General features: G+C 44.8%; 1 protein-coding gene across 3 annotated transcripts in view; it reads right to left on the reverse strand.

Moving 5' to 3' along the window:
• Positions 1 to 22,735, reverse strand: part of LMF1 (lipase maturation factor 1) — a 234,161-nt gene extending 211,426 nt beyond the window's left edge. For 2 of the 3 annotated variants that reach the window (XM_069734631.1, XM_069734632.1), the window contains exons 1-2: positions 22,535 to 22,720; positions 12,710 to 13,019 (exon numbers count right to left, since the gene is read on the reverse strand). In XM_069734631.1, coding sequence (XP_069590732.1) covers positions 12,710 to 13,019; positions 22,535 to 22,709 — 485 coding nt within the window. In that variant the 5' untranslated portion in view covers positions 22,710 to 22,720. Of the gene's footprint in view, positions 1 to 12,697; positions 13,020 to 22,534 lie in introns of all 3 variants that reach the window. The other variant, XM_069734634.1, reaches the window with a different exon arrangement.
• Between the last annotated feature and the right edge of the window lie 538 nt (positions 22,736 to 23,273).

The raw sequence follows: 23,273 nt of genomic DNA on the forward strand, positions 1-23,273 counted from the left end.
AGTTCTCCTGAAATGACAATTACGGAGGAGAAGCAAACACAGAAATTCTACTGCAAGTTCTCCTGAAATGTCAGTTACAGAGGGAGGAGCTAGAGGCAGACATAGACATTCTACTGCAAGTTCTCCTGAAATGTCAGTTACAGAGGGAGGAGCTAGAGACAGACACAGACATTCTACTGCAAGTTCTCCTGAAATGACAGTTACAGAGGGAGGAGCTAGAGGAAGACACAGACATTCTACTGCAAGTTCTCCTGAAATGACAGTTACAGAGGGAGGAGCTAGAGGCAGACATAGACATTCTACTGCAAATTCTCCTGAAATGTCAGTTACAGAGGGAGGAGCTAGAGGCAGACAGACATTGTACTACAAGTTCTCCTGAAATGACAGTTACGGAGGAGAAGCAGACACAGACATTCTACTGCAAGTTCTCTTGAAATGTCAGTTACAGAGGGAGGAGCTAGAGGCAGACATAGACATTCTACTGCAAGATCTCCTGAAATGACAGTTACGGAGGACAAGCAGACACAGACATTCTACTGCAAGTTCTCCTGAAATGTCAGTTACAGAGGGAGGAGCTAGAGGCAGATACAGACATTCTACTGCAAGTTCTCCTGAAATGACAGTTACAGAGGGAGGAGCTAGAGGCAGACACAGACATTCTACTGCAAGTTCTCCTGAAATGACAATTACGGAGGAGAAGCAGACACAGACATTCTACTGCAAGTTCTCCTGAAACGTCAGTTACAGAGGTAGGAGCTAGAGGCAGACACAGACATTCTACTGCAAGTTCTCCCGAAATGTCAGTTACAGAGGTAGGAGCTAGAGGCAGACACAGACATTCTACTGCAAGTTCTCCTGAAATGTCAGTTACAGAGGGAGGAGCTAGAGGCAGACTCAGACATTCTACTGCAAGTTCTCCTGAAATGACAGTTACAGAGGGAGGAGCTAGAGGCAGACACAGACATTCTACTGCAAGTTCTCCTGAAATGTCAGTTACAGAGGGAGGAGCTAGAGGCAGACATAGACATTCTACTGCAAGTTCTCCTGAAATGTCAGTTACAGAGGGAGGAGCTAGAGGCAGACATAGACATTCTACTGCAAGTTCTCCTGAAATGTCAGTTACAGAGGGAGGAGCTAGAGACAGACACAGACATTCTACTGCAAGTTCTCCTGAAATGACAGTTACAGAGGGAGGAGCTAGAGGAAGACACAGACATTCTACTGCAAGTTCTCCTGAAATGACAGTTACAGAGGGAGGAGCTAGAGGCAGACAGACATTCTACTGCAAGTTCTCCTGAAATGTCAGTTACAGAGGGAGGAGCTAGAGGCAGACACAGACATTGTACTACAAGTTCTCCTGAAATGACAGTTACGGAGGAGAAGCAGACACAGACATTCTACTGCAAGTTCTCTTGAAATGTCAGTTACAGAGGGAGGAGCTAGAGGCAGACATAGACATTCTACTGCAAGATCTCCTGAAATGACAGTTACGGAGGACAAGCAGACACAGACATTCTACTGCAAGTTCTCCTGAAATGTCAGTTACAGAGGGAGGAGCTAGAGGCAGATACAGACATTCTACTGCAAGTTCTCCTGAAATGACAGTTACAGAGGGAGGAGCTAGAGGCAGACTCAGACATTCTACTGCAAGTTCTCCTGAAATGACAGTTACAGAGGGAGGAGCTAGAGGCAGACACAGACATTCTACTGCAAGTTCTCCTGAAATGACAATTACGGAGGAGAAGCAGACACAGACATTCTACTGCAAGTTCTCCTGAAATGTCAGTTACAGAGGGAGGAGCTAGAGGCAGAGACAGACATTCTACTGCAAGTTCTCCTGAAATGTCAGTTACAGAGGGAGGAGCTAGAGGCAGATACAGACATTCTACTGCAAGTTCTCCTGAAATGTCAGTTACAGAGGGAGGAGCTAGAGGCAGATACAGACATTCTACAGCAAGTTCTCCTGAAATGACAGTTACAGAGGGTGGAGCTAGAGGCAGTCTCAGACATTCTACTGCAAGTTCTCCTGAAATGACAGTTAGAGAGGGAGGAGCTAGAGGCAGACACAGACATTCTACTGCAAGTTCTCCTGAAATGACAGTTACAGAGGGAGGAGCTAGAGGCAGAGACAGACATTCTACTGCAAGTTCTCCTGAAATGTCAGTTACAGAGGGAGGAGCTAGAGGCAGACATAGACATTGTACTACAAGTTCTCCTGAAATGACAGTTACGGAGGAGAAGCAGAGACAGAAATTCTACTTCAAGTTCTCCTGAAATGAGAACTCCGGTTGTTAGGCTGTTCATTTCTTAGCAACCAAACTGTTACATGTGACATTCTACTGCAAGTTCTCCTGAAATGACAATTACGGAGGAGAAGCAGACACAGACATTCTACTGCAAGTTCTCCTGAAATGACAGTTACAGAGGGAGGAGCTAGAGGCAGACTCAGACATTCTACTGCAAGTTCTCCTGAAATGACAGTTACATAGGGAGGAGCTAGAGGCAGACACAGACATTCTACTGCAAGTTCTCCTGAAATGACAATTACGGAGGAGAAGCAGACACAGACATTCTACTGCAAGTTCTCCTGAAATGTCAGTTACAGAGGGAGGAGCTAGAGGCAGAGACAGACATTCTACTGCAAGTTCTCCTGAAATGTCAGTTACAGAGGGAGGAGCTAGAGGCAGATACAGACATTCTACTGCAAGTTCCCCTGAAATGACAGTTACAGAGGGAGGAGCTAGAGGCAGACTCAGACATTCTACTGCAAGTTCTCCTGAAATGTCAGTTACAGAGGGAGGAGCTAGAGGCAGATACAGACATTCTACAGCAAGTTCTCCTGAAATGACAGTTACAGAGGGAGGAGCTAGAGGCAGACTCAGACATTCTACTGCAAGTTCTCCTGAAATGACAGTTAGAGAGGGAGGAGCTAGAGGCAGACACAGACATTCTACAGCAAGTTCTCCTGAAATGACAGTTACAGAGGGAGGAGCTAGAGGCAGACACAGACATTCTACTGCAAGTTCTCCTGAAATGTCAGTTACAGAGGAAGGAGCTAGAGGCAGAGACAGACATTCTACTGCAAGTTCTCCTGAAATGTCAGTTACAGAGGGAGGAGCTAGAGGCAGACATAGACATTCTACAGCAAGTTCTCCTGAAATGACAGTTACGGAGGAGAAGCAGAGACAGAAATTCTACTGCAAGTTCTCCTGAAATGAGAACTCCGGTTGTTAGGCTGTTCATTTCTTAGCAACCAAACTGTTACATGTGACTTTCAAAGCAGCTTAACTGTAGTCCTGCCATGCTGTCCCCATCTACCAATTGTCTGGGTTTGCAGATTTTTTTTTAAATAAATCTATGTATTTTGTGCCAAACATAATTTTGCAATTTGGTTTCCTTAAAAAAATGCTGCATAGCTTAAGTTCTATAGGTGTTATCTTCTGCTTGCTGCAGAATGAGTTACAGTCATGGCCAAAAGTATTAACACCCCTGCAATTCTGTCAGATAATACTCAGTTTCTTCCTGAAAATGATGGCAATCACAAATTATTTGGTATTATTATCTTCATTTAATTTGTCTTAAATGAAAAAAACACAAAAAGAATTGTCCTAAAGCCAAATTGGATATAATTCCACACCAAACATGAAAAGGGGTGGACAAAAGTATTGGCACTGTTCGAAAAATCATGTGATGCTTCCCTAATTTGTGTAATTAACAGCACCTGTAACTTACCTGTGGCCCCTAACAGGTGTTGGCAATAACTAAATCACACTTGCAGCCGGTTGACATGGATTAAAGTTGACTCAGCCTCTGTCCTTTGTCCTTGTGTGTACTACATTGAGCATGGAGAAAAGAAAGAAGACCAAAGAACTGTCTGAGGACTTGAGAAACCAAATTGTGAGGAAGCATGAGCAATCTCAAGGCTACAAGTCCATCTCCAAAGACCTGAATGTTCCTGTGTCTACCGTGTGCAGTGTCATCAAGAAGTGTAAAGCCCATGGCACTGTGGCTAATCTCCCTAGATGTGGATGGAAAAGAAAAATTGACAAGAGATTTCAACGCAAGATTGTGCGGATGTTGGATAAAGAACCTCGACTAACATCTAAACAAGTTCACGTTGCCCTGCAGTCCAAGGGTACAACAGTGTCAACCCATACTATCCGTCAGCGTCTGAATGAAAAGGGACTGTATGGTAGGAGACCCAGGAAGACCCCACTTCTTACCCCGAGACATAAAAATAAGCCAGGCTGGAGTTTGCCAAAACTTACCTGAAAAAGCCTAAAACGTTTTGGAAGAATGTTCTCTGGTCAGATGAGACAAAAGTAGAGCTTTTTGGGCAAAGGCATCAACATAGAGTTTACAGGAGAAAAAAAGAGTAATTCAAAGAAAAGAACACGGTCCCTACAGTCAAACATGGCGGAGGTTCCCTGAAGTTTTGGGGTTGCTTTGCTGCCTCTGGCACTGGACTGCTTGACCGTGCGCATGGCATTATGAAGTCTGAAGACTACAAGCAAATATTGCAGCATAATGTAGGGCCCAGTGTGAGAAAGCTGGGTCTCCCTCAGAGGTCATGGGTCTTCCAGCAGGACAATGACCCAAAACACACTTCAAAAAGCACTAGAAAATGGTTTGAGAGAAAGCACTGGAGACTTCTAAGGTGGCCAGCAATGAGTCCAGACCTGAATCCCATAGAACACCTGTGGAGAGATCTAAAAATGGCAGTTTGGAGAAGGCAGCCTTCAAATATCAGGGACCTGGAGCAGTTTGCCAAAGAAGAATGGTCTAAAATTCCAGCAGAGCATTGTAAGAAACTCATTGATGGTTACCGGAAGCGGTTGGTCGCCGTTATTTTGGCTAAAGGTTGTGCAACCAAGTATTAGGCTGAGGGTGCCAATACTTTTGTCTGGTCCATTTTTGGAGTTTTGTGTGAAATGATCAATGTTTTGCTTTTTGCTTCATTCTCTTTTGTGTTTTTTCAATTAAGACAAATTAAATGAAGATAATAATACCAAAGAATTTGTGTTTGCAATCATTTTCAGGAAGAAACTGAGTATTATCTGACAGAATTGCAGGGGTGTCAATACTTTTGGCCATGACTGTAACTGTGAATCGGTCAGTGAGCACGTTCTGACCAGAAAGGTTTTTCTGGGCTCCTGTCAGCTGATTTATGATAAAGACCACAAAGTATAATGTGCACAGAAACAAAGACCCTCTAAAAGCCAAAAGGGTGTAAAATCCAATTGCAAAAGTGATTTTTTTTTTTTAGCCCCAAAGATATGCAATTAAGTAAAAAAAAAAAAAGTCCGCAAAAGGTGAACAATCCCTTTAAAAGAGGTTACTCCCATATTCATACATGGATATTGCCAGACAGAGCTTGTAAAGAAAATGCACTTTTACCGTTTATTAAAATTTGCAGCCATTGTTGAGATTAACATTTTTTTTTTTTGTTGCCAGCTCGTTGCCTAGGAGACTGACCACTGCTGTTGCCTTCTGGGTAAGCACTGTGCCGAAGCTGGCTGGGGTTAGGAGGGAACAGCATGCTCCAGATTCAAAAGAGCGCTTACAAGGTCAACAGAAAAGAGCAGCGGTGGTCGGTCTCCAAGGCAACAAGCTGTAAACAAAAGTGTTAATATCTCAAGAACGACTAAAAATTTTAACATGCAGTAAATTGCAAAATTGCTTGTATTTAGAAGAACTATCCGGCAATACCCCCATTATGAAGATGGTGAAAGCCCCTTTAAATTATCATATATAATGTAGTCCTAATCTTACCAGTCTCTACTGTCACAAAATACACATTCAGCCAAAATCCAACATCACTATTTCGGCAGGACCAGAGGGGCGCTCTTTCCAATTTTTCAAGTGGTCCAGAATGATAATACATAACCACTAAATGACTTTTTAAGAAGCGGCCCATGATTGACACAGAAGTGTCAGAGGACTGGACGATAAAAACATAAAAAAAAACAAAAAAACTTTCCCATACAAGGAAGAGAAATGGAAAGTGAATTATCTCATTAAATCTAAGTCACTGCCAGGATTGTTGGCCCATTTCTCCAGGACACTGCGAGGAGGACTGGTGCCTGATTTGGTTATCTCTATGAATGGCCCTCGGCCAACGATTTTCATTGTGGAAATTGGCTTTTGTCAAGTTATGTAAGGGCCAGATTAAAAGATGTGAAGGCAAGCAGTGCTTCTTCATTCGTTCTAACCCCTGGGGGAGAGGAACATTGTGCTGATTCTGGAAATCCACAAACATTGGGATACGTTACAGAGCTCAGTTGTCTGACTGCAGGGAGAAGATTTTAAAGGGATTGGTTATATTGTGAGTTGACGACCCGCAAGATGTGCAGCCTGACAACCTTATATATGGACGCCGTAATTAAGCAACATATATCTAGCAACATATTATCTAGTCTCAAAAGACTCAGCTAATTTATTGGGCAGAACCTTTTGTCATTGCCATTGTCATTCTTTACACTGACCTCGAGGCCATTGTTGTTCTTTTCTTGGACCTCGAAGCCATTATAGTTCATTATAGTTATATAAATCAGTAGATTTGGTTTCCAGTACCATCTCTATGCTGACGACACCCAATTATACACTTCTGCTCCTGATATCACACCGACCTTTTTAGAAAACACCAGTGATTGTCTTACCGCTGTCTCTAACATCATGTCCTCCCTCTATCTGAAACTAAACCTGTCAAAAACTGAACTCCTCGTGTTCTCTCCCTCTACTAACCTACCTTTGCCTGACATTGCCATCTCCGTGTGCGGTTCCACCATTACTCCAAAGCAACATGCCCGCTGCCTTGGGGTCATCCTTGATTCTGACCTTTCATTCACCCCCCACATCCGATCACTGGCTCGCTCTTCTTACCTGCATCTCAAAAACATTTCTAGAATTCGCCCTTTTCTTACTTTCGACTCTGCAAAAACTCTGACTGTTTCACTTATTCATTCTCGTCTGGACTATTGTAACTCTCTACTAATCGGTCTCCCTCTTGCAAAACTCTCCCCGCTCCAATCTGTCCTGAATGCTGCAGCCAGGATCATATTCCTCACCAACCGTTACACCGATGCTTCTACCCTGTGCCAGTCATTACACTGGCTACCCATCCACTCCAGAATCCAGTACAAAACTACTACCCTCATCCACAAAGCACTCCATGGCTCAGCACCACCCTACATCTCCTCCCTGGTATCAGTCTACCACCCTACCCATGCCCTCCGCTCCGCTAATGACCTCAGGTTAGCATCCTCAATAATCAGAACCTCCCACTCCCGTCTCCAAGACTTTACACGTGCTGCGCCGATTCTTTGGAATGCACTACCTAGGTTAATACGATTAATCCCCAATCCCCACAGTTTTAAGCGTGCCCTAAAAACTCATTTGTTCAGACTGGCCTACCGCCTCAATGCATTAACCTAACGATCCCTGTGTGGCCTATTTATAATAATAAAAAAAAAAAAAAGGTTCCTCGCATCATGTTCTCATACACTTTATGCAGTATTAGCCCTCTGTGTCTGTACTGCTACATACTTAGGCAGTTAACTGGTTCATGCAGCTTTACATGAACACCTGAGCCTTACACTATAGCTGGTCCGAATAACTAAAGCAATTGTTACCATCCACCTCTCGTGTCTCCCCTTTTCCCCATAGTTTGTAAGCTTGCGAGCAGGGCCCTCACTCCTCCTGGTATCTGTTTTGAACTGTATTTCTGTTATGCTGTAATGTCTATTGTCTGTACAAGTCCCCTCTATAATTTGTAAAGCGCTGCGGAATATGTTGGCGCTATATAAATAAAATTATTATTATTATTATTATTATTATAGTTCTTTTCATGGACCCCGAGGCCTTTGTCCTTCTTTTCATGGACCCCGAGGCCTTTGTCCTTCTTTTCATGGACCCCGAGGTCATCGTCCTTCTTTTCATGGACCCCGAGGCCATTGTCCTTCTTTTCATGGATCTTCAAGCCTTTGTCCTTCTTTTCATGTACCTCAAGGCCATTGTCGTTCTTTTCATGGACCTCGAGGCCATTGTCGTTCTTTTCATGGACCTCAAAGCCATTGTCGTTCTTTTCATGGAACTCAAGGCCACTGTCATTCTTTTTATGGACCTCAAGGCCATTGTCGTTGTTTTCATGGACCTCAAGGCCATTGTCATTCTTTTCATGGATTTCGAGGCCATTGTCGTTCTTTTCATGGACCTCGAGGCCATTGTTGTCCTTTTCATGGACCTCAAGGCCATTGTTGTTATTTTCATGGACCTCGAGGCCACGGTTGTTCTTTTCATGGACCTCGAGGCCATTGCTGTTCTTTTCCTGGACTGCAAGGTCATTTTCGTTTGTTTCATGGACCTGGAGGCCAGTCTTGGTCTTTTCACAGACTTTGAGGTCTGTTCTCAGACCTTAAGGATCATTCTCATTCCTTTCATGGACCTTGAGGTCACTCTTGATTTTTGTTCTTTTCATTAACCTTCGGGTGATCTAAAGGTTACTAGATTATCAAACATTAGATCAAAAGGAAAATAATGTGTGGGCTCATCAAAGCAGTGTGAATAAATAGATTTGTGTGTCACAGCATCGAAAATTACCTGAAGATGCAATGAGAAATATCCCAAAAGATATAAAGATCCATCAAGGGGAAAAAAAAGAATAACATTAAGGTCAGTAAAGGCAATGAGAATGACATCAAGATCAATCAAGAGAATAATATTGACCTTGAAGATCCATGGGAAAAAAATGAACTGAATGGTAATGAAAATGACTTGATGGTCCATCAAAAGAATGAGTATGTGCAATAGGACCATCGAATGCAGGAGAATGACCTCAAGGTTTATTAAGAGAATAAAAATGAGCTGAAGGTCTATCAAAAGAGTGAGCCTTTCTCGAAGGTCCATTAGCAGAATGAAAATTACCTGAAGGTCCATAAAAAGAAGAGAAATTATCTGAAAGTTCATCAAAAATGAGAATAGCCTTAAAATCCATCCAGGGAAAATGAATGAATGGAAGCGTCATAATGAAAATGAACTGAAGGATTACAAAAGGGAATAAAAATGACCTGATTGTCTATAAAGTGCATGTAAACAACCTGAACGTCCACGAAAACATCAAGAATGACCCACAGGTCCATGAAAACAATGAGATTGACAAGTACGTTCACGAAAAGAAGGAAAATAGCCCACAGGTCCACAAAAACAGCAAGAGTGACTCAGAGGTCAAGAAAAAGAAGGAGAATGACCCACAGGTCAATAAAAACAATGAGAAAGACCATCAGGTCACGAAAAGAACAAGAATCACTCAAAGGTCAATGAAAGGAACAAGAATAACCCTAAGGTAAATTAAAAGAATGAGAATCGCCTCAAAATCCATGAAAAACATTAGAATGGTCTGAAGGTCCATCAAAAGCATGAGAATGACCAAAACGTTCATGAGGCAAATAAGAAAGACCTAACGATCCACCAAAAGAAAACGAATAGCCTGAAGATCCATCAAAAGAATGAAAATTACCTAAAGGTTCACCAGAAATACGAGAGTAACCAGAAAGTTCATCAGGGAAATCAGAATAGCTTGTTGGTCCCTCAAAAGAATAAGAATGACCTGAAGATCCATCAAAAGAGTGAGAATGCCATGACTGTTCATCTTAAGCTATCAAAAGCATGAGAATAATGGCCCATCGGGGGAATAAGAATGTCCAACAAGGAAATTAAATTGACCAGAAGATCCATAAAAGAAAAAATGGCAATAACGTAAAGGTTCAGCAAGGGACTGAAAATAACGTGATGGTCCATTCCAGAGAATGATCTCAAGGATCATCATGGGAATGTGAAAGGGAATGAGAAGAACCTGGACGTTCATGAAGGGAATGGATGGAAAGCGGAGGCAATCTTTTCGGCATTCCAGGTTACGGCCATGATGTCCAATAAAAAAGTATAATACTAGGGATTTAGACCTATGGATTTCTTTTCGATCTATATGCTTCGGGTCGTTGTGGTAAAGTTGCACCTTTCAGCTGCTGGAACAATGCCGTTGGCACCGTCTCGCCAGCATTCTGGAAGGAAGAAGGGACGTGTGAGTTTGGCTTTGAAACTGATCCCCTCTTCTCTCACCGGTGACACAGGAAGTTTCCCCAACGCTTCTTCCTTTGCAGGAAGGATGACCCCCTATGAGCCCTGTACATTGACTTTTAAAAGTCTCGCGGATAATCTGCTTCCCTTTTTGTCTTCTATCCTCAAGTCTGTGAAAAACATGAATTAAAACAAAGGCGACTCTGTTCCCCGGGCCAAACAGAAGGGACAGATAAAAGGAGGTAGGAATGGGCAATTAACCGAGCATCGAGGGCGCTGAGCGCTCCGTCTGCAGCCGATCTGTGATGTGCATCCTGTAAATACGCACGTGCTCCATGGATATGCATGTTCTGGGAATACGGGACTGTAGGGCGCGATGAGAAATTTACCATGGTCTGCTTTTACTGTCATTTTTTGCATGGGTGTACCAGAGAGCTCAGGATGAACAGTGGTAGTGGCAGCAGGACATCACTTTAGGATCCATTCCTTAAGACCCCCACGATCTTGAGATGGAAGGAGCTGCAGCACTGATTTAGCGCTACCCTGCAAAGTGGTGCCAAAACTTTTACATAAGCGTATTAACCAATCGTCTTGCACCGGTCTCCTCGCCATAAATCAAGGGCGATCCCTGATGGTTGGCTACGGGCCAGCGCACATTCTGCCAGTAAACAGTCCTCTGGGAGCGAGCTCAAAAACATCTCACCTGTGACTAGTCGAGCGTGCCCCTGGGTACAAGCAACGGTGCCAGCGCTCAGGTGAGCAGTATCGGCAATCTGGGGCCTTGCCGGGGAGCAGGTGCGGGCAGTGACGGATCAGTCGGCAGATACAGGGAGTGGTACCTGCACTCCGTCTGATAAAGCTGCCCATCATGTGTGTCACAGTGTGTGCACAATCATAATGCGCCCTCCTCGTCACTGACCCATGGCCGCTGTGTAATGAAAGGTACAAGTACGCACCAGTGAGCGCCAGCAATGAGACGAATTCTGCTGCGTTTCCTTCTGAGCATAAAAAAGAAACTAATATGTTGTTTGATGTATGATTGTCACAATGAGCCAGAGCTCCAGTGCTGTCTGGGAATCTGGCCCAATGGTAGGACGGAGAGACAGCTGCTTATGGGGCGACACGCAACTAATACTCCCTCCAGGTGCAGTCAGACACCAGGGGGATTCTTAAAGGGGTTGTCCAGTTACATACAAAATATTACATTACTGATCCTGAGTTACCTCCTGTATTATACCCCAGAGCTGCACTCACTATTCTGCTGGTGCAGTCACTGTGTACATACATTACATTACTGATCCTGAGTTACACCCTGTATTATACCCCAGAGCTGCACTCACTATTCTGCTAGTGCAGTCACTGTGTACATACATTACATTACTGATCCTGAGTTACCTCCTGTATTATACTCCAGAGCTGCACTCACTATTCTGCTGGTGCAGTCACTGTGTACATACATTACATTACTGATCCTGAGTTACCTCCTGTATTATACTCCAGAGCTGCACTCACTATTCTGCTGGTGCAGTCACTGTGTACATACATTACATTACTGATCCTGAGTTACCTCCTGCATTATACCCCAGAGCTGCACTCACTATTCTGCTGGTGCAGACACTGTGTACATACATTACATTACTGATCCTGAGTTACATCATGTATTATACTCCAGAGCTGAACTCACTATTCTGCTGGTGCAGACACTGTGTACATACATTACATTACTGATCTTAAGTTACATCCTGTATTATACTCCAGAGCTGCACTCACTATTCTGCTGGTGCAGTCACTGTGTACATGCATTACATTACTGATCCTGAGTTACATCCTGTATTATACCCCAGAGCTGCACTCACTGTTCTGCTGGTGCAGTCACTGTGTACATACATTACATTACTGATTCTGAGTTACATCCTGTATTATACCCCAGGAGCTGCACTCACTATTCTGCTGGTGCAGACACTGTGTACTGTACATACATTACTGATCCTGAGTTACATCCTGTATTATACCCCAGAGCTGTGCTCACTATTCTGCTGGTGCAGTCACTGTGTACATACATTACATTACTGATCCTGAGTTACCTCCTGTATTATACCCCAGAGCTGCACTCACTATTCTACTGGTGCAGTCACTGTGTACATACATTACATTACTGATCCTGAGTTACCTCCTGTATTATACCCCAGGAGCTGCACTCACTATTCTGCTGGTGCAGACACTGTGTACTGTACATACATTACTGATCTTGAGTTACATCCTGTATTATACCCCAGAGCTGTGCTCACTATTCTGCTGGTGCAGTCACTGTGTACATATATTACATTACTGATCCTGAGTTACATCCTGTATTATACTCCAGAGCTGCACTCACTATTCTGCTGGTGCAGTCACTGTGTACATACATTACATTACTGATCCTGAGTTACCTCCTGTATTATACCCCAGAGCTGCACTCACTATTCTGCTGGTGCAGTCACTGTGTACATACATTACAGTACTGATCCTGAGTTACATCCTGTATTATACTCCAGAGCTGCACTCATTATGCCGATCACTATGATATGAGCACATTGTAAGCTCACGCCATGCTGTGTTGTTACCGCCCTGCAGGGGTGGACTAGACCAGGGAACTCACCATAGTTGCCCCACGCTCACTACAGAGTGGTACAGGACCCACAGCGCCCCCATCAGGATCATGTTGGCACATCCCGTTATTACAATGAAGGCTGATACTACAAGGCCCAGCAGAGCGATGTTATCCAGGTGGGCATCCATGGTGGACCAGTCCAGCAACCAGAGGATGGTGGGTGCGTGGCTGAAGGCTTCCATGCCAATCTTGCCCCCGCAGTACTGCTTGATGTTTTCTAGGTGCAGCTTGCATGGCAGTAATCCCCGGTCCCCGATCAGCTGCTTGTTTTGGTGCAAAGCCACGAGAAAAGCCACAACTACGAGAAAGGAAGAGACACGAGTAAGTGGGGGAGGGGGTCGATCCACAAAACGAATACCGTACTTCTGTCCACTCTCACCTAGTGTCAGTCTGCACTGCAAACTAGCATTTTATTCATACCTGACTAGTATAGCTGTGCATAAGGATTAGGGGTCTGGTCCAATTAATATCAGGGGTACGGTCTGGGGGCCTGAGTAATTTTAGAGGACTATTTCAAAGTCCAATCCATTTTAGAAGATCTGGCCTAGAATGTCTAAATTTATCTTAGGGGTCTGGTTTGGGGACTGAATTATTTTCGAGGTCTAGTTTTAAGTTTGATTTTATTTAGGGGGTCTAAATTTATTCCAAGGGACTGAAGGCTAATTTTAGGGGAATGATACATTTTTAGGGGTATGATGTGGCTTCATCTTGGGTTTGATGGTCCTGGTTGGGGGTCGTAGTCATATTAAGGCTATCATCTGGGGGACTGAATCATTTTAGAAGGGTAGTTTGAAGTCATTAATTTTTGGATGTCTGGCCTAGGGGTCCAAATGGGGTACGGTCTGGGGGCTGAATTATCTCAGGAGAATAGTTTGAAGTCAGAATTAATTTTAGAGCTGTGGTCTGGGGTATAAATTTATTTAAAGGTCTAGTCAGAGGTACAAATAATTTCGGGGGTCTGGAGCCAATTATAGGGGTTTGGTTTGGGGTCTAAATTTACTTTTTTGGGCCTGGTCTGTGATATATTAACCTTTTAGGTTTGGTTTGGGGTCTGACATCTTGGGTCGGGGGGACTGATCTAGGGTCTTTATGAGTTTTACTAGTCTTGATATGTGGGTTAACTGCATTTGAGGGCTTAAAGTCCTAAGTAATTTGGGGGGTCTGCATTCATTTTAGGGGTCTGAATCATTTTAGAGGCTTGTTATGGGGTCTGAGCTTGTGGAGGGGAAGCTGATCCAGGGTCTTTATGAGATCTGTGATGTAACTGCATTTGGTGGTCTGGGGTCTGATTTAATTTTGGGGGGTCTGGTCTGGGGTCTGAGTTATTTTAGGGGCTTGTTAAGGGGGCTGACAGATCAAGAGGGCCGAATTCGGGTCTTGATCTGCGGGGTAACTGCATTTGGAGGTCTAGGGTCTTAAGTAATTTTTGGGGTCTGAATTAATTTTAGGGGTCTGGTCAAGGGTCTGAATCATTTTAGGGGCTTAGTATGGGGTGTGTGAGTTCAGGGGGGCTAATTTAAGGTGTTTATGAGATCTGCGGTGTAACTGCATTTGGAGACCTAGTGAAGTATGTTAGGGGACTGGAATGGGGTCTAGCTGAGAATGGGGGGGGGTCTTTGTGAGTTTATAGTCTTGATTTATGGTGTAACTGATTTGGGGAGCCTAGAGTCCCACGTAATTTTGGGGTCTGAAGTCATTTTAGGGGTTCGGTATGGGGTCTGACAGATTGCATCGGGAGCTGATTTAGGAACTATGAGAATTTTAGCAGTAACCGCATTTTGAGGCCTAGGGTCAAAAGTAATTGGGGGGTTTTAATCATCTTAGGGGCTTTATATGGGGTCTGACAGATGGGGGGTGGAGGGTTCATCTGTGGCATCAATGAATTTGGGGGCAGAAGTGGATCTTTCCTAAAACTTCCTCAGCACCCCTGCCCTATAATGTAGAACGGTAAAGCCTGGCGTAAGGGAAATTAAGAAGGGTCCACAGCCAGTCCCCCCACCCCAAATCGCAGACTTTCCCCCCTGGAGAACTTTATCCCAATTTGTCCGTGTGGTCAAAAACACCATTCGCCCCTGTCCTAAAACTATCAGCAGGTCCTTGCAGAAGGTAGAGACCTGGCATGGAGGAGTCATAAAAAGTGCCAGCGCCTCCCACTGCCAATAAAGCCACTTTCATTGCAGCAGACTAACATTATCTGCCCCGTAAACGCGGCCGCCGCGGCCAAACGGAAGCGCTTTCCCGGCGCAGTCTGTCTGAGGGATTTAATTACAGCCCGTGAGCCTGGGACCGAAGCCGTGTAGGAGAACGAAGCTCAGAGCGGCTGCATTAACTCTTCTTTTTTTTTTTTTTTTGCGCCCTGCCGCCATCAAATCCACAAAAAGTTTTTCTTTTCTTTTTTTGACCAGTATTGCAACTTTTTAGCATAATTTGTGTTCTGATTCCTTACAATCTTCAGGATCCCCGCTTTCAGGGAATGGAAATATTATATATATATATATATATATATATATATATATATATATATATCATAATATTATATTATTGTTAAAATCCCCCAAAAAAAAAAAATGGTTAGTGTTCATCTGCCATCAATCAATACGGGGATATACAGAAGTCCACATCCCCCTCTGGTTTCTATGGGAGAAACAGGGATAGTTAGATAAGTGAGGTGAGGCGATAGTCTAAAGAAATACATTTTTAGGGCACGCTTAAAATTGTGGATATTGGGAATTAATCAAATTGTTCTGGTTAGTGCATTCCAGAGAATTGGTGCAGCACGTGAGAAGTCTTGGTGGAGATGGGAGGGGGAGGTTCTGATTACTGAGGATTGAGAGAGATAAGTTTATATTGAACTCTTAAGTGGATGGGTAACCAGTGTAATGACTGGCACAAGGTAGAGGCACCGGTGTAAGGGTTGGTGAGGAATATGATCCTGGCTGCAGCATACAGGACAATTGGAGCGGGGAGAGTTTACTAAGAGGGAGGCCGATTACTAGAGATTTGCAATAGTCCAGACGAGAATGAATAAGAGCAACAGTAAAGTTTTTGCAGCATCAAGAAGGTAAGAAAAGGTTGAATTCTAGAAATGTTTTTGAGGTGTAGATGACAAGAGGGAGCCAGTGATCGGATGTAGGGGGGTCAAGGAAAGAACTGAATCAAGTATGACCCCAAGACAGAAGGCATGTTGCTGGGGAGTAATGGTGGAACCACCCACGGAAATGGCAATATCGGGCATAGGTGGGTTAGTGGAGGGAGGAAACACCAGGAGTTGAGTTTCTGAGATGTTCAGTTTCAGACGAGGGAGGACATGATGTTGGAGACAGCGGAAAGACAAACCTTGGTATTTTGTAATAAGGCAAGCGTGATATCAGGAGAAGAAGTGTATAATTGGGTGTCATCAGCATAGAGATGGTACTGGAAGCCAAATCTACTGATTGTTTGTCCAATAGGGGCGGTATACAAAGAGAAGAGGAGGGGGCCTAAGACTGATCCTTGAGGAACCCCAACAGTAAGGGGAAGGTGAGAGGAGGGGGAACCAGCAAAAGATACAGTGAAGGAGCGGTCAGAGAGATAGGAGGAGAACCAGGAGAGAACGGTGTCCTTGAGGCCGATGGAGCAGAGCACAGTGAGGAAGATCTGATGATCCACAGTATCGAATGCTGCGGAGACACCCAAGAGAATTAGCATGGAGTAGTGACCATTAGATTTAGCTGTTAGTAGGTCATTAGAGACTTTAGTGAGGGCAGTTTCAGTAGAGTGTAAAGAGCGGAAGCCAGATTGAAGAGGGTCCAGAAGAGAGTTATCTGAGAGATAGCGGGTAAGACGGGAGTGGACCAGGCGCTCGAGGAGTTTAGAGATGAAGGGAAGATTAGAGACAGGTCTATAGTTAGCGGCACAGTTTTGGTAGAGGGATTTTTTTTAAGTAATGGATGCATGCTTAAATGAGGAGGGAAAGATACCAGAAGAGAGAGAAAGGTTGCATATTTTTGTTAGGCGAGTGGTGACAGCAGGGGAAAGGGATTGGAGATGTGAGGGAATAGGGTCACTGGTGCAATTGGTCGGGCGAGAAGATGCAAGGTGCCTGATCACTTCTTCTTCTGTGACTGGTTCAAAGTCAGAGCGTGAACTAGATGCTGTGGGGGAGGGAAGACGGTGCATGGTATGAAGGGATTGGGAGGTAATTTCCTGTGGGATGTGGTCAATTTTTATTTTGAAATAATTGGCCAGATCGTCAGTGCAGAGGTCGGTGGTCGGGGCCTGCACTCCTGGATTGAGGAGAAAATGAACAGTGTCCAAGAGTCGTTTAGGATTGTTGGATAGTGAGGTGATGAGGGTGTTGAAATAGGTTTGTTTGGGGAGGTGAAGGGCAGAGTTAAATGTTTTAAGCGTAAACTTGTAATGGATGAAATCTTTGGGCAGACTGAATTTTCTCCAGACTCTCGGCGCACCTGGAGCACCGCTGCAGGAGACGTGTTTGCAGCGGGTGCCAGGGTTGTCGGTGTCTGTGCTGAGTTGGTCTAGGTGTAGGAGGTGCAGACTCATCCAGGGCACTCTGAAATGTCTCATCATAAGGTTTCAGTGCAGAGTCAGGACATGAGAGGGAGGAGATTGGGGCCAATGATACGTTTCTGTGTGTTAATGGCACATATATTTCTATATGTTTGGCAAGTGGGGATGTCCTGAGCGGGGTAATAGTTACTGACAGAAAATGAAAGGAGGCTGTGGTCAGAAAGCGGGAGAGGGGAGTTAGTAAAGTCATGCACTGAGCAGAGCTGGGAGAAGACCAGGTCCAGCGTATTACCATCTTCATGCGTAGGAGATTTAGTAAGCTGCGAAAAGTAGAAGGAGGAGGTTAAAGATAAATGGCGAAGGGCAGATGGGGACAGGGGATCACAAATGGGGATGTTAAAGCAAAGGATGAGGCCAAAAAAATAATTTTCTGAGACCGACCGATATTACCGAAAACACAAGGACAAGGCGGAGAGGTGCAGTAAATCCATTTCCTCAAGATGAATCCTGAAAGCTGCGAGGGGAATTCAGAGAAGTATCTGCCGATTGCACAACAGGATCATGTGCCCGGACTGAACGTATTAACCCTGCAGAGGAACAGGATCCTACAAAGGCGACAATGTGTGGCCCTAATGCAGGAGGGACCACACTGACCTCCAGGGGGGCAGCTGAATGTGCCAAACCCACAAAAGAGCCACACTGTCCAAGTAGTCCCATAGCATGCCAAACAGTCCCACAGGGTGGCCCACACAACAGTCCCACAGGGTGGCCCAAACAACAGTGCCACAGGGTGGCCCAAACAACAGTGCCACAGGGTAGCCCAAACAACAGTGCCACCGGGTGGCCCAAACAACAGTCCCACCGGGTGGCCCAAACAACAGTCCCACCGGGTGGCCCAAACATCAGTCCCACAGGGTGGCCCAAACATCAGTCCCACAGGGTGGCTTAAACAACAGTGCCACAGGGTGGCACAAACATCAGTCCCACAGTGTGGCCTAAACAACAGTGCCACAGGGTAGCCCAAACAACAGTGCCATAGGGTGGCCCAAACAACAGTCCCACAGGGTGGCCCAAACAACAGTGTCACAGGGTGGCATAAACAACAGTCCCACAGGGTGGCCCAAACAACAGTTCCACATTGCACCCTCTAAAGGACCTTTGGGCACTAACAAATCCCAAAGAATGCAAAACAATGGTCTCATAAAATGCCATACTTAAAAAATCTTCTACTTTTTTACGTACGCAGCTCCTTTGCAGACCGACGTGTGTCTATGGTAATAGTCTATAAAGGAACCCTGCGCGGTCTGCGCCCCAGCAGAGATTGAAGGGAGGATAGCAACAGGATCTATCCAGGGAGCTGTATACACAAAACGGGAGATTTTTTTTTTTTTTTTCTACTTTTTTTTATAGAAAGTTGCTTTATTTTTGTAGCATCAAGCTGGCAGAACATGCACCAAATGCACCCAGACACAACAGCACTCTCCCCGCTAATCACCGGCGGAAGACAGAGGCCTCCGAAAGGATTTACATCGGGGTCTTTTATTTTTTTTTAAGCTCCAATTTTAATTATGAACATGAACGTTCACCAAAATATCATTTTACACGGTTATTTCAATAAAATTTCTTAAGAGCTGCGTGAAACCACGGCCAATTAAGAGAGCGGGGAGAAGAGGAGTGGGGCCGATTTTAGGAGGAGAGTCGAATACTTCATACACATAGATCAGCGGGACTGAAGGGAACACGAGGGTCCGATGTCTGCTCCGTTATAAGGATGTAACGATTGTGGCGCAGACACGGCTGCCGCCTTCTAGGAATTTTTACGTAAAACTTCGTATAGTTCCAATAATACAAAATCCATACTCCGCAAGGTTTCTAGAAGATTGTCCAGAATCGTACAATTGCCAATTGTGCGATAATAAGAGGCTACGTCAAAGCCTCGGCAGTGCATCTTTGGCTGGGTCTTTAAATTATCGGGGAACTAAGACTGTCCCCGCAGGTTGTTTTTCCCGTCACCGTTGGTTTTACTCTATCAACCCTTCCTAGTAGTCTAATATACTAAAGATGTCTCTCACCCTGTACTACTAACATCCCAGTGTGGACACCTCTGGCGGCATCTTTTTTCCCCCTTTACAAAAAATGGACTGGGCATGTTGAAATCTGACATGCCCGATCTTTCTTTCTCGGACATTGGAGGAAATACCCCAAAAACTAGCTACTGGAGACTGGTGCAAACCAGGGCACCCCCGACTCCGTCCGATTCTCACACAATAGTCTGACTGCTTTTTAAGAGGGTCATTTTTGGACCCCTTTTTGCACCCCTCTGGCTCCCATGTCAAGCTGTTCTCAGCTGGAGCAGCTGGGGTGGAACATTAGCTTTTTTTTCGTCGCGGGGAGAATATCTGATTTTCCGCCACATTTTCTAACACGAGCTCTCAGGAGAGCGGAGGGACGGCGCAAATTCCTCTCCTCTGTAGTGAGGCAGTTCCACACATGAGCAGTCCTCCGCGTGAACGCCCAGGACACAAGTCACACGAGCGCAGCTGTCGTGCCGCGCCGGGTGCAAAATATGTGCAGCAAAGAGTCAATTAGTGACAATTTGTCAGGAAAATTGACAAAGTATTGGCGCCCTTAACAAAAATCAGCTTTCTGTCTTAGATATGCAAAAAAAAAAATCCAAGTGTATTCGATGCAGATTCTGCTGCGGATTTTAGCGCAGACTTTACTCTATGAACTGTAAAGACTGAAATCCACAGTGAAAAATCAGCAGAAAGGATTGTGCCTCTGTAGGACCTGGCAATCAGGGCCACTCTGTCAAGGGAGGATTGTTTGTTTTTTCCTCCACTGTAACTGGGGCTCCAATGGAAACCCCAGTTACAGGGGGAAAGAATGAACAATAAAAGAAAAATATATGTTCTCCGGAAATCATTTTCAATATCTTTGGGGGACAAATGATGTCAAAAAATTTAAAAAATCCTCAAATGGCCAAAACAATGAAAAAAAAAATCCCAAGGTGTGGCTGCTGAAAAGAAAAAGAGGCAAAACAAAAGACAAAAAAATATAATAAAAATTGGCTGGTCATTAAGGGGTTTAGCTTTAACAGCAGCTCGACAAGTATTGGCAAAAATTTTCCCTTGTAAAGTTCAGGCTGAAGTCTGCAGCAAAATCTGCATCTGTAATCCGTAACACGTGCTGATCCTGGAGCGGTTTTTTGGAACAGATTTGGAGCCTATAAAAACAAATAAATAAAAAAAAATCTGCAACAAATCTTTGATGTCCGTATTCACTCTTGGATATTTTGACCCATAGTGTTTTTTTATAAGGATTTTGGAGCAGATTCTGCTAGGAAAAACTGCTTCAAATATTCTTAGAATAAGTTTACTCTGCATTTCAGAGGAAATATGTTGTGGTGGTGGTGGGGGGGGGCAACATGTCGATTCTTCAAGCGTTTCTGATTTTAAGAAAATAACCTTTCCAAATCTAACGTCTGAATCCACTGATGCAGATTTCAGTGCGGTTTTTGATGCAGATTTGCATCATAGAATCACCAAAAAACGTTGCGAATTTTACCCACAAACCCGTCATATGTCAGGAAGGGGATAATATAAAGACCGGTGAATCTGCAAAATGATTTACTATTGTCCCTGTACTATGTGAATTATTCCCTCGGACGGTGCATCGGGCCAAGAATGCATCATGTGAGGTCAGATTGCTTACAGAATTTTACCCAGTTTAAGGTTCCTAATTCAAGACAGCGTCCGGAATCATAGGGGGGGATCGAGAGGGACATGTGCCAAGTAAACATCCCCGTGCGGAGCTGGCGGGGTTATCAGGAATGTTCCAGTGCAATCACTGTCTCCGCCAGGAGATGCGGCGCTCGTGCACTCTGCAGGTCTCTCATGTGAAATCACGGCCACAAAAAATGGTTTTCATTAAAAACCAATGGGACCCTCAGCGAATTCATGACAAAGGCTGAAAATCCAGAGAGTGAAGGATCGGCTGTCATTTCTCATATATGTGATGCACCCACCTCAGGAAAGAGGAGAACGAGTATCCAAAATAGTCAAGAACAATATAAAGAGGTGGACTACAACTAATACAACAAGAGGTTTCTCCAAAGTCTACACAAATGTCACTTTTACGGACTGCTGCAGTCTCCGAATTATTCACCCCTGCATGACAAGAGTCTCTAGTGCATTTGGAGGAGGAAGAACGAAGAACACGCTAAAAAGAGCACCCTAAATACAGGGATACATTGCATTGGCGTGGTGATGCCTACGGTAAAGGATGGAGAGGGTCTTGTGATGACTATGGTAAAGGTTGGCAGAGGCTTGTGATGCCTACAGTAAAGGATGGCGTGGGCTCCGTGATGCCTACAGTAAAGGATGGCGGAGGCTCGTGATGCCTACAGTAATGGATGGTGGAGGCTGGTGATGCCTACGATAAAGGATGGCAGAAGCTCCGTGATGCCTACAGTAAAGGATGGTTGAGGCTTATGATGTCTACAGTAAATGATGGCAGAGGCTCGTGATACCTACAGTAAAGGACGGTTGAGGCTTATGATGTCTACAGTAAAGGATGGCGGAGGCTCATGATGCCTACAGTAAAGGATGACAGAGGCTTGCGATACCTACAGTAAAGGATGGCGGAGGCTCATGACGCCTACAGTAAAGGATGGCGTTGGCTCCGTGATGCCTACAGTAAAGGATGGCGGAGGCTCGTGATGCCTAAAGGATGGCGAATGCTCGTGATGCCTAAAGGATGGCGAATGCTCGTGATGCCTACAGTAAAGGATGGCAGGAGCTCGCATGCCTACAGTAAAGGATGGTGGAGGCTCGTGACGCCTACAGTAAAGGAGGCCAAGGCTCGTGATGCCTACAGTAAAGGATGGCGAAGGCTCGTGATGCCTACAGTAAAGGGTGGCGTTGGCTCCGTGATGCCTACAGTAAAGGATGGCGGAGGCTCGTGATGCCTAAAGGATGGCGAATGCTTGTGATGCCTACAGTAAAGGATGGCAGGAGCTTGCATGCCTACAGTAAAGGATGGCGGAGGCTCGTGATGCCTACAGTAAAGGATGGCGGAATCTCATGATGCCTACAGTAAAGGATGGCAGGAGCTCGCATGCCTACAGTAAAGGATGGCAGGAGCTCGCATGCCTACAGTACAGGAGAGCTGGGGTCGCGGTGCCTACAGTAAAGGATGGTTGGGGCTCGTGATGCCTACCGTGAAGTATGGCGGGGTGCAGTGATGATTATATACCTATATATATCTATACACATTAGTATACAGTGCACACTATACACTCACAGTATATGGCAGCCACAGCTCTCAGCAGCACTATCCTAGTAAGCCAGTAAGTGCCGGGAAGCAGGGAATCCCTGTGCCTGCCATGCAGCTTCTCCTCCGGCTCCTTGCTTTCCTCAGCCTCCACTTCTTTTCCCTTCCTTCTCCTCAACATGTATTCGCCGCTGGGAGCCGCCATCTTGTGCCTGGCACTGCGCATGCGCCACCTGTCCTTCTCCCTTGGGCAGCGGAGCTGAGCCCTCAGTGTCCGGCAGGACGGACACCGGGCAGGAGCGGTGATAGCGCGTCCCCACTGTACCGGGATATTACACCCGGTAGAGGGGGAATATAGTGAGAAACCCCGGGGAGAATATCCTGTCAGTGTGTGGTCTCTCCCTGGAGCCGGCAGTGTCGTCCTGTCACTTGTTTCTGTCACATATTGGATCATTTTCGCGCCATTTCCCCTTCCAGAAGATCTAAACTACTTATTAACTTGACTTTCCTCCTAAAAAAAAGTGTTAAAAACGTAATAAAAAAAAGCATTTTTGACTCGTGAACCGCCTGCGCCATTTACATGATTTGTCGCAACACAACATCAATAAATACCAAGAAAAAAAAATAAAAAACTGATCCCCCATCTGCCCCCCACACACACAAATGATGCATCGGGGACAATATTATTTTCTGTAAAATAACCCTTTTTTTTTTTGCAATTTTTTTTAGCACAAAAAAATGATATGTTGAGTTAAAATGTTGCAAAAAT

This window comes from Ranitomeya imitator, chromosome 7 (assembly GCF_032444005.1).
Source record: "Ranitomeya imitator isolate aRanImi1 chromosome 7, aRanImi1.pri, whole genome shotgun sequence".
In the NCBI taxonomy this organism is placed as follows: domain Eukaryota; kingdom Metazoa; phylum Chordata; class Amphibia; order Anura; family Dendrobatidae; genus Ranitomeya; species Ranitomeya imitator.